Source organism: Macrobrachium nipponense, chromosome 41 (genome assembly GCF_015104395.2).
Source record: "Macrobrachium nipponense isolate FS-2020 chromosome 41, ASM1510439v2, whole genome shotgun sequence".
NCBI classification, from domain to species: domain Eukaryota; kingdom Metazoa; phylum Arthropoda; class Malacostraca; order Decapoda; family Palaemonidae; genus Macrobrachium; species Macrobrachium nipponense.
In genome coordinates, this window is record NC_061102.1 from 50,292,085 (window position 1) to 50,304,584 (window position 12,500).

Genomic DNA, 12,500 nt, shown 5'->3' on the forward strand with positions numbered 1-12,500 from the left:
CGCAATAAAATGCTGAAGTGAATTATATATATATATATATATAATTATATATATATATATAATATATATATATATATATATATATATGCAAATAATTTACATATATACTATACAGATTATAATATACATATATATATATATATATATATATATATATATATATAACACACATAATTATTCACTTGAGCATTTTATTGCGAGAAACGTTCCTTCAGATGGCATCGCGAAGAGCCTTCCCCTCCAGAGACTGATGGTCCAGGAAAACCTCGTCATATTAGCTTCCCCGAATATTTAAAACCCCATGTTGTCCCCCTTACGCTTCATTTTGAGTCATTATTTCACTGCAAAAGACTCCTCTCTGTTGGTGGTTCATATGCAAGAAAAAGGGAACATTCCCATCATACGTTACTGCCTCTGTAGCCCGTTATTTCTCATCAGTAGCTGTGAGTATTTTTTTTCTTCTTCTTCCTAATAATCAGCTAACAAACAGCAAGACTGACTTTCTGGGACGTGTTGCTAAGGGATACGGTCCTTGGATGACATCCCGAATGCCCTTCTGAACCTTCCGATTGTTCATAAATACCTGGTAACCTACTTTGATTGCGAATTTTGAAGCTACTTGTTGGTCTAATTTGGTGGTTGCTTATACGGTGCGCTTATAAGTGGCTCTTCTCTGTAGTAGTGGTCTGACCTATGTAAGATTGGGATGCTCTCTTCAAACTCTACCTAAAATTTATCCCCACAAGAAAGAAAGACAGAAAAAAAATCCATGCCTCAAATGAAAGGCAAGGGCGCCACTAAATGACTCACACGAGTCATTAAAACAGTTACGACCAAGTATACTTGTATACTGTACCTGAGGCTTTATTTGGGCAGTATGCAACACCTTGCATACCAGTTTTATCAACACGTGAATGTGTTGTTGATTATTCCCAGTGATATTTATGTTAACACTAACAATCTATAGCATACAGTGTGAGCGCCTGTATGTCCAATAAGCCAAGTATGAGCTTAATTTCTCTATATATGTCAGTGTTAAGGAACATGCTTATTATTATCAAAATATAAAATAGTTTAAACCAGACCACTGAGTTGACCATGAAGCTCTCACAGGGCTGGCCCGAAGGATAAGGATGAATTACCTGGTGTGGGCCGAAGGCCAAGCACTGGGACCAAATAGGTTATTCGGCGTGGTGTCAATGCATGAAAATATTTCAAATAAAATAAATGAAAAACTGCACAAGGCATATGCTTGTACACTCTAATACACGCACAAATAAGAACAAGATTCAATTAATGTACCATTGCTTAGCTACAAACAAATGGGATGCTCGATTCAAACCCAATTTACAATACTAGCGGAAATCCGCTAACCAAGAAGCAATAACATTAAATCTTACTCCATCCAATCAATGATTTCTGCTACACCATAGTGATCATTCCCCCTCACCCCTTTTGTGGGGGGGTGGAAGCCAATACGGTGAAACTGTACTTTAAAAACAAGTATCCGCCGTTGCATTTCTTAAGGGAGAACAAGTATTGCTTCATCTAATCTTACTATAATGGGCGTAATGTCTGCCCGTCCGTCTGTTATTCAATCACGGCCAAACGGCTGTTCCGATGAGCATGAAACTTGGCAAGTCTATAGTGGGGACCCCCAAGATTGTTTATAATGGCGTTTCATGTTTGCTAGTAAGACTAACACAGTTAACTTTACAAAGAGAATGAACTAGCGCAACAAATGTCGTCACACGCCCAGTCACTTCCACAGCAATAATGACAGGGCAAACTCAAGCAAAGGACCGTTCCCGATAATGAACCTAATCTAAACATTTTAGCAATTCAAGCAGATAAAGCCAGTCAAGAAAGTTCAACTGTTACAATGGGGCCAACTGCTCAAACAGGAATGTTTTAAAGAGTCAACAGCACATTCCCTCGTTTCGTCGGTAATTCCAAATGACGATTATTTTGAACATGCGCAAAAAGGAAAACAGTTACATTACCGAAGATATTCTGACGTAATGACCACTCGATAAGACAAAGAGTTCAGTTTCATAAAAACAAAAAAAAAAAAAAACCCTGAAACAAATTGAGAAGACAATGCATGAGATTTAAATACAAAAAGAGAAAGCAATACCCAAAAATGTATATCTCATCAACTACCAAGCTAGCGCACTTTAGAAACCTACATATAAATAAGGGTTGTATTTCAGGTTATGATTCAATTCTAGTAATTATTTGTCCTAGGGCTGAAAATACTCATTGACGAGCCGGCTTTGTCTATTCAGTGTAGAACTGTATTTCGAATTACATGTGCACAAAAATACGTCAGTTCATTTACCGTTATGCAAAATGATGCAAACAGAATTTAATTTCGATGGAATGAGTTTGTTTATCCCGAGACATAGGCTATCTCACTATTTGTTCGACCGATCGATCCTTCTCCCCACCCACCCACCCCTACCTCTCCCAAACCATCAAGTGTCTCACCGCCACAGGCCTGAGTTCGAGTCCCGACCGACCCTGAATACTACAGGCACGACACGTTTGGTATCCACTGTGATTCTGTTGTGACCGATACAATTAATGAAGAGCATGCAACTATGGTTCAGAAAGTTTGTTTTTATGTTTGTTTGTTTGTATGGTTACCGAGTTCCATATCTCTTCCACTTTAAATGAGCACTTCCTCCCCATCCCGGACAAGGGGAAAAAGCTTATGGTGATGAAAGTTATATAACCATACTACACACACACACACACACACACACATATACGTATTTATATGTATGTACTATGTATGTATGTGGGCACTCCTCATACACACGAAAAGCCCTCATACACGCGAGAAGCGAGACAGCCAGTGCATCATCCACATTACATTTACTCCCAAATACCTATTATTCGATAACACTTCGCCATGCAAAGGAAAAATACTAATTCCTACATCTTGGCAGCTCCCACAGTCCCTGCAAATGACTTCAAACTTCCATTTTTCACCAAACAATTAGAAAACTATTTCATTGGATCTAGTTGATCACAACTGTCACCAACCAAACAGCCCACTCTCTTATCCTTACAAACGTGAGCAGCCTTCTTATTGCTTTACCTCAGATTTTTCTCATAATTTCATTTATAAAAGTTTTGAAACAGTAACTGGGTTGAAATAGAAGTTTGGGAGTTAGCAATTGTACAATAGGCCAATAATTCTTCTCTCTGCACATTGTAGCTCAGAGCCTCGCTCTCCTCCTAGAAATATAACTGATTTTTCAGACAAATCTCTTCAAACAACATGATGCATCCTCATCACCGCTCACAGTTTTTGTACCCATTCTAACATATCCTCTCTACCGACCAAGTAAGGAATGTACAGCACTTATAAAAGTTCATGGATGTCCGGGTGTTTGAGAGAGATTTCCATTTCACCAATTCTGGATGACAGGTGTCTGGAGTCCGAAACCGGCCAAATGTTCAACTACCTAACTCTAACGTAGACAGTTCCGGTGTGCGCCCGTCTTACGTCACTGTGCGGACCCATTGTCCAGAAAGGGGTCGGATGGAATTCAGCTTTATGTCCGGAAACATTAATAAACATATAAGAGTGACTATACTTCTCCAACAACTGTTTCCAAAACAAACAAATTAGTCCACAATCCGGCTTCCTTATCTCAACCTACTACGATCTATCCATGTGGTTCTTAAATTGAGGGGGGGGGGGGGGGGGGGGGGGGGGGGGGCACGCCCCCTACGGAGGCGTCATCAATTTCCAAGGGAGGCGCGACCCTAGGGAAAAACTAAATGTTCTCTAGTTATATATATTTGTTATTCTATTACCAAGAGTGACGAACTAAAATTCAGAAGCTTATGAAAAAATGTAAACATATCGCCTTGTGACGTTAGTTTTCTATAGTCTACTATTCTAGTTAAGACTCGTTGCTGGCATTACCATGGTTTGTAATGATTTGCCTCCCTCCTTATCCCTCCAAACCCCTTCTCTTTTTCCCTTTTTTCTTCATGTTCCTTTAAATCTGGGAGGAAATTTTACTCAAGATACAAGGCAGGGCGTGGAGGGAAGGACCAACTCTTAGAGGGGGCGTGGTCATAAAAAAGTCTAAGAACCGCTGATCTATCCCAACAATCTTTTTGTAGCTTACTGCCGTTCTCAATAAACCCTTGAAATATATCATGCCAGTTTAGGAAACGTTCACCACGGCCACTTCCAATGTCATGTGACGTAAACGGCCTCTTGAGATTCCGCCATACATACGTGTGTCTTTCGTGTGCTTTATCTCCTGTAAATCAAAGAATCCTCTCCAGCCGCCCATCACAGTCCTCATCCAAATAGGCCTTACGCCTTCCATCACTTTCATTCTCCATTTCATATAACCCTTTTGTAATTATGCATGTGTACAAAAATACATCGCCACACCTCCTTCCTCCGAAGACGAAGAACTTCCCCCTTCCTATACACGAAGAGACAATCTTATAGTATAGATTCACATCACCCGTGCATCTGATGTCTAGGACAGTCCCTTACGACGCTCTCATAATTGGCTGTTGATAAGCCAATCACAGGGCTGGAAAATCTCAGCCTCTCGAGAGAGTTCACATAGGCAGGATATGCATGTTCTACCTCTCCTGAGGGTTACTTATGAAAGACGTATCCCTCAGGAGAGGTGGAACATACATATCCTGCCTATGTGAACTCTCTCGGTAGACTGAGAGTTTTCAGTCTCCCTCCAGAGTTCACATAGGCAGGATAGGTATGATCCACTTCTCCTGAGGGTTACTATTGAAACACTTGTCCCTCTGGAGAGGTGGAACATGCATCCTACCTTTGTGAACTCTCGAGAGAGACAGAGTTTCCAACCCTGTGATTGACTTACCAACAGCCAATCAAGAGCGTCGTAAGCGACTGGCCTAGACAACAGTTGCGCGGGTGATGTGAATCTACTATAGTAACATTCCCATTCTTCCTTGTTTAGAGTGTCATCGCCACCTGACTATCTTCTTCTTCTTCTGCAACCCGCAGGTGGAGAACTATCTGTCTACCTACTCCCCGCACGCCTTCGTTCTGGTCTACAGCGTCATCGAGAGGAGCAGCTTCCTGAGGGCGGAGGAAATGCTGCAGTACCTGTGGCGCCTCGATGTCATGACGAACAAGGCGGTCATCCTGGTGGCTAACAAGACAGACATCGTCAGATCCAGATGTGTGACGTCTAAAGGTAATGATGCTTGCAAAAAAAACAGGTTCTTTTTTATTTGTACGTCCTACATTTTCTCGATTTTTCAGGGTATGTGAAACAACCCACCCCGCTTCCCCCCAAAAAAAGACACAGGTAATAAACAAACACTAATGAGGGATAGACAAGTCATCATAACAAATATACAAACACCTGGAATAGCACCAAGAGCAATAATAATAATAATAATAATAATAATAATAATAATAATAATAATAATAATAATAATAATAATAATAATAATAACAGCTTTCGACAGGCAGAGTACTCTGTCGTCTTTAACCGAGTGGAAATGGGGCTTACAGAATCCCAGGAGAGAGAGAGAGAGAGAGAGAGAGAGAGAGAGAGAGAGATCCCTTTTTTTTTTATCTACAAAAAGCCTTAGGACTGTCCGCACTAAAGCTTGCGCGAGCGAGTACATGGATGAGTGCCCCGACACATCCTAGTAAATCGAGCACGACGAGCATGGCAACAACATCGGAAATCAATAGGGGACTACAAGCGTTGCAACGTATGACATCACATGAACAGGAAATGATGTCCTTTGCATCAATCACAGGTGGTAGAAGGTCACCAAAAGCAAGCAGGCGGCCCTTTGTTGGCTCGAGCACACACAACACACTTATCTTTGGGGATTATTGAGGCTCATAGCAAATCGGAACGACCTGTTTGCGGCCTGGAAAGTTGGAGCGTTTATTACAAGAAAATAAAGATGAAAAGAAACACAAGTGACCAAGAGATCGTTTCGCAAACATCCATCCAGGGACGGTCGTTTCCCTGCCTAACCCTACTCGAGTCATTTATGACGAAGAAGTTCAAGCGTCACATATCCTAAAATGACGAAAAATTTCAAGCGTTACATATCCTAAATTTTCTAATAGCGTCCGTTGGTAACGCTTCCATCCATGCAGAGGCCTATGGGATGGAAACCCTCAATAGGTAAGGTTTTGGTAAGAGCCTGTTGTTGCTTTTACCAAAATGAAAAATAACAGTTATCATGATCGTAATGTAAACGTTAAAAAAGCAATTCCAAATAAATTTGCTCCGAGGGTAAAAACATCGTGGAAGTATCATCAAGAGAGATTTTTGTGAACAACGGCTACAAAATAATTAGATGAAGAGAGTAACGTCCATTATACATACAGAGTGGCTATTAAAAGCGTTCTTGTAACCATGGTTACTGATCAAACGAGAGTAATGGCTTTGTGAAAATATGCAAATACCACTATTTCAAAAGCTAGAACCCCTTTCTAGTCTTCGCTGTGAGAGAGAGAGAGAGAGAGAGAGAGAGAGAGAGAGAGAGAGAGAGAGAGAGAGAGAGAGAGGTAGTTAAGGAACTACCGATAACACATCAATACTTCATAGGAAATATAAATGTTTTGATAAAAATATGATTTTGTGTGTGTGTGTGAGAGAGAGAGAGAGAGAGAGAGAGAGAGAGAGAGAGAGAGAGAGAGAGAGAGAGAGAGAGAGTCTTTATGAACTATCGATAGCGAATCAATGCTTTGTCTCATCGAAAAAAAATTGTTTTCAAAAGTATAAACAGTAAGTTTAGATAACTATGAACAATGCAGGCAGACCTCGAATATTTAAAATTCGGGAAGCTAATCAAAGACAGAGAAAAAAAATACATCCCTTCAAAGTACGACTATGAGAGTCAATTATAAGAAAATACAAAAGAGCAAGTAAAAATCCCCCTCCCCCCCACCCCCCACCGTTAGGTAATCTGCGTGAGCGTTGTTTGGAAAGTTCAGGAAAAGCTAAAGCTGTTATTTCGTTCAAGGGAAACCAATACTTTGTAAATATGTGTTTATATTAATAAATACAAACTAATTGCGCCGAAATCGATAGTCTCGTTCTCTGGAAGAGGGTTTTATCGTGGTCCTCCATAAAAAAAAAAATGCTGAAACGGCTATTCTGTGGGACACTCGTACAACAAAGATATATGAACCTGTATTCATAATTCCTTGGCTTTCGCACTCGGCTTGTCAATACCATTCGCTCTTCCCTCGTTCCATCGAGCGCTCAAAACTCTTCAGTTTTCCATCTGCCGACAATAAGCCAGCAACGCTGAACCTTCGGAAAAAAGCCGATCAATAACTGCAGATGCTGCAGTCATCATCCAAATACACAATGCTGTACACAATGCTGAGATTATTCATGACGATCGCCGTTACTTCAACATCCACAGAATGGCAGGGCAATATGACAGACTTAGTACTTTCTTTCAGTAAATACGGTCTTCAGGCCCAATCCTCTGGGAAAATAGGTCATTATTTAAACGTTCTGTTGTCCAGAACATTTATAAAGTACTTCCATTTTCTTTTTTTTCCTTTTTTTTAATAATTTCAAGCACGAACGACAGAAATGAACTGCAATTTGACATCTAGCATTTTTTACCATTTAATAATGACGAAATTACTGCCAATACCTTAGAAGTCACTTTTCACCATCTAATAATGACGACATTACTGCCAAATACCATAGAACAGTCACTTTTCACCATCTAATAATGACGACATTACTGTCATCATCATACAATAGTCAATTTTCACCATCTAATAACGACGACATTACTGCCAATATCATAAAAGCCACAAAATCTATTTTAAAAAAAATTGCTTGATTACAACCAAACACTTAAATACGCATCATTTTTACTGCGTTCACTATAATGAACAGTATAAAAAAAATGCAACAAACATAAAATCACTTTAAATAATTGCAGACATATGAAATATTTTCTCTTAACTAAAGATAATAGACTACAACACAAGTAATGTTTAATTTTATGTAAGCACAAAATGTTTAAGAATAAACTAGTAATATTTAATAACATTTTCTCGTTTTCAAATCTTCACAAAATTTCTACCTTTCTATACTATCTTTCACGTATTTCGAGGACCTAGGAGTTAATTCACCAACAGATGCATGTATGTATGTATGTATGTAGTATATATATATGTATATAATATATATATATAAAATTTATATATATATATATATATATATATATATATATATTATATATAATATATAACTAACACAAAATTATTCCAGCTTCCCCTAATTAAAGCAGACATTACATCTTCCACTCCACGGGGTAAATGGTTCTATTTCGTCCGGACATAATTCTCTAACAATAATTCAAAGAAAGGATTAGAAGGGAATTCCGAAACAATGCGTGATCCTACCTCCAGCTTAACCTGGCCGCGTGCAAGGTTTTTTCCCTCGTGTATAAGTTGCAAACTTTATATTCCTAGCTTTAAAACGTAAATTAAAACGTGCTAAAATCTACGGTCAAATAGAGCGCTCTTTCACCAGCGATAATTAAATATGATATACTTGATTAGCAATAATTGTTCTGTACTGTTTAACATGCACATTTATTTTTTTCTTACATGATCATTCTAATAAATTAATCATAAATATCCTGTCCTAAAATTCCTGTATATTTAACTCAACGCGAGCACCTTTTTCAGACCTTTTTAAGCTCTCGCGCAGACCTTTCCTAATCCCCAAACAACAACAACAACAACAACAAAGTATTTTGTAAGCTTACTCCCCGAGAAAGTGAACACAAGAAAGTCCTTTTCAGCTCTCAATGTTCTTATGAATTTACATTGATTTAAAAAAAGGCGACAATAAATCAAAAGCTGATGACCTTCATGTATATGATGAGCATTTCATTACTCGGAAAATCTTCTCGAACCACAAAACAAAGGCGGAAATGAATTTAATTGAATATAGAATTCAAGTCAAAGGCCAAAGCACTGGGACCTACGAGGTCATACAGCACTGAAACGGAAATTGACAGTAAAAGGTCTGAAAGGTGTAACAGGAGGAAAACCTCAAAGCACTATGAATTATCTGTTAGGAAATGGTAGGAAAGTAAGAGGGAAGAAAGATAATAGGAAAGGAGGTACAGTAAAAGGAACGAAAGGGGTTGCAGTTGAGGGGCTGAGGGCATGCTGCAAAAACCCTTAAGTATAATGCCTACACTGCACCGCATGAGGTGCACTGACGGCACTACCACCCTACGAGGAAACACGGAAATGAGCTATCTTATTATACTGAAACAAAGGCGAGTTTCGATATAAGGACCTCACTTTCAAACTGTAATGAATAAGAATCTACTTCACACAAGCGTTTCTAAGTACATTTACAACGTTGAACAATTTTTTTTATCTATGCAGTTAACATGAAAACAGTCGGAACTTCCTCTCCACATGAGAAAAAGAAAAATATAGATAGCGGCAAAATTACAATCTTTGTTGCGACAGCGAAAACTCGTTATGTTGACATACGAGAGAAATGAGGTGATATATTCACAAAATGAAATGAAATTAAAAATAACCCTGTGATTGAAATGGATAAAAAAAAAAAAAAAGTCCAAGTAGAATACCTGCTAATGAAACGAGTGCCAAGACGCAAGATCAAAGGAAATTCTGTCAATAGTCGAGAGAATACTGCAAGAGGCAGAATAATGCGCTAGAGTTGTACACGGAAAACGCAAGAGACAATATAAAAGTAGTGGGAATAGTAACAGTCCCTAAAAATGCATTTTGCAAAGCAACGCGTATTAAATAACGGACACGTTATTTAATACGCCCCAGCAATCTGAGTGATTATTATTAATATTATGAAAAAATAACACGCGGAAAAGATGAAAGCCCTGAATTTCCCGGAATTTCAAACCTATAGAATAACGGCTCGAAAAGGATGAGAACTTGTCACAAAAGGCAAGCTGCTCGTTAAAACATCAAAACAGCCCTTGCTATACATTGTACCCAACAATAAAGCACATAAATGTGGAGCCACTTACAAGGCCAAGGGCAAAAGGCATAGTAAACAAAATTGTGCCAGGTTAGCCCTCGGGAGAATAATGGCATCTTGTTCAGTCGCTGTACCTTTACTTAATACAAATATCTCCCTTTTCTGGTGGGGAGGCAACCTGGTGCTGACGGTAAAAAAAAAGTGGGTGGAGGGGGATGAAAAACATGACTTAATCTGAAGAAAATGATGAAAAGGAAGATACAGGATGTCAAGCAATAAAGGTGGCAGAAATATGAAAGGGATGAAATACGTGACCTACTCTGAAGAAGATGATGATAGGGAAGATACAGGAAAATTTGCGAGAATGTCACGATGTCCAGCAATCAGGCAGGAAAGCCGATACGACAAAATGGTCACTAATTCAGGCACCCACAGTTATCAGTAAAAGGATATTATAGCTCTCATTACCAACCATGAAAATTTTACTCCTCATAATAAATTTTTGGAACTTGTAATCGTTCATCAACGATAAACCTTGCTTCTTGCAAAAGACATTTTTAAATGTCCCTCTTTCAAGGTTGTAAGAGATTACCCTAGTTTTATTTCTAGAGGTTCTTTGATGAAATAATACGAGAAGAAATATATAACTCCAACTTCGTCGAATCCGGTCCTTTCTGAATCCCAAAAAAAGGTCCTTTATATCAAAATAAGATGTCACACGAGACGTTCCTTTCAAGTACTTTCACTCGTGGATCAAAAGCCTTTTTCTTTTCTTTTCTTTTAACAGGCTTCTTTATCTTCTTTCAGCGAGACGTTCAAATCAAACCAGATTGGCCCAACAATTTTCTCCAGAAAAAAATAGCACGCAAAATAAGAAAGAAAAAAAAAACGATTTAACCTTTAGTGTTATTGTGCAACACAATAGTTACTAAAGCCTACCTCATTTCGACTACGTTCATTAATGACAGATTACGGAATGAAAATATGGAGAGAGAGAGAGAGAGAGAGAGAGAGAGAGAGAGAGAGAGAGAGAGGGGGGGGGGGGGGGGGGGGGGGGGGGGGGGGGGGGGGGAGAGGAGAGAGAGAGAGAGAGAACAAGGAACAATGACAAGACAAAGTTGTGATATTTTAGCAACGAAAATATTAATTATATATATAATACTGGAGGTTAGAGAGAGAGAATTTAATTAATTCAAATGGCAGATTAAGAAATGGAGAGAGAGAGAGAGAGAGAGAGAGAGAGGAGAGTAGGAGAGAGGATGAGATCCGGACGGTGAGAGAGAGAGAGAGAGATACTAATTCGTATTTCTAAAAGCACCTGACATTTACTTAAATAAAACTACAGTTTTCAGTGCCATTATTTATTAAATTCATTGCAGAGCTTAACCAAATTTTATGTCAAACTCGTCATTTTGTAAAGAGATACAACTTCCTCCTGTCACCGCCCTTCTTTCTATTCTACGGAAGCATCACTGATTATATTTTATCAGATGAACTACAAAATAAAAAGCCATAAATGGCTATTTCTTTGTAGGATCAATTTCGCTCGATAAATACAACCTTCAATATTCTGAACGACCTACAATAATTCTGTAGGTCGAGATCTCAGTTTTGTCACTAATGGAAAAGCTTTTTTTTTCTCTCTCTCTCAATAGGTTCATCATGATTAAAATATATCTGGAGATTATCCTGGGATTTCGCGTCAAATGTGATACAATAATATGTAGTAAGCTTTCATAACCATATTAGGTTCAGGGGTATGTAAATCTTATCATGGGCCATGATATAATGATACAAAATTGTTAGGAAGACAGTAATGAAACGGAGGCTAGAGGCCCTGATCAATACAGGCTGCTTTGCAGGAAGAGGGTCATACTGGCATATGGCAAACTCAGTCTATATAAAGACACTTAAAAGGTTTATGCATCTACGCCGGCTTCCGTAGACTCATTTTATTCTTCAACGACCGCACATCATCTCCTTTTCCCATTCATTCCTGTTTCGTGTTTTCATATTCCCCTCCTCTCGCTATTTCCAAATAGCATATTCATCTCCTGTCTTTCTCAATTCCTCCTTCGCCAGCAACTATTTTCGCATTTATCATTTATCCTTTCTCGTTTCGCTTAACGTCAATGGTCCGAAACATTTCTTATATACAGCACACACGTGTAGCGAATTAATTTTACCTACGAAATCGACCTTTCAAGAAACGCCTGCCATCCTCCCTCTTCATCCAGCATATCTGCTTGTCACGCATACCTCACATTCAAATTGCCAAAATCATTCCAGATATTCGTGTCGTAACGAGTGCTGTTTTCATATTCATATCCCATTCTACATTTTCAATTCCTTTCACTATTCCTATCAATATCCTTCCTCTACCTACATCAATTTCCCCTTCTCACCGTTCGGCTCACTTCCTCTTCAATTTCTTAAAACTACAATACTGTTTCAGTCTTATTTTTTCTTCCTAAATCCTTTCTC

At 38.7% G+C, this 12,500-nt stretch overlaps 1 protein-coding gene and 1 long non-coding RNA gene across 5 annotated transcripts in view; one reads left to right on the forward strand and one right to left on the reverse strand.

Moving 5' to 3' along the window:
* The window catches only part of LOC135212756 (uncharacterized), an 819,431-nt gene that overhangs the window by 669,623 nt on the left and 137,308 nt on the right, over window positions 1-12,500 (reverse strand). The window lies entirely within an intron of this gene.
* LOC135212755 (mucin-4-like) overlaps window positions 1-12,500 on the forward strand; it is a 620,473-nt gene that overhangs the window by 602,992 nt on the left and 4,981 nt on the right. For all 3 annotated transcript variants that reach the window (XM_064246503.1, XM_064246504.1, XM_064246505.1), the window contains one exon: window positions 5,030-5,222. In XM_064246503.1, coding sequence (XP_064102573.1) covers window positions 5,030-5,222 — 193 coding nt within the window. The remainder of the gene's footprint in view (window positions 1-5,029; window positions 5,223-12,500) is intronic.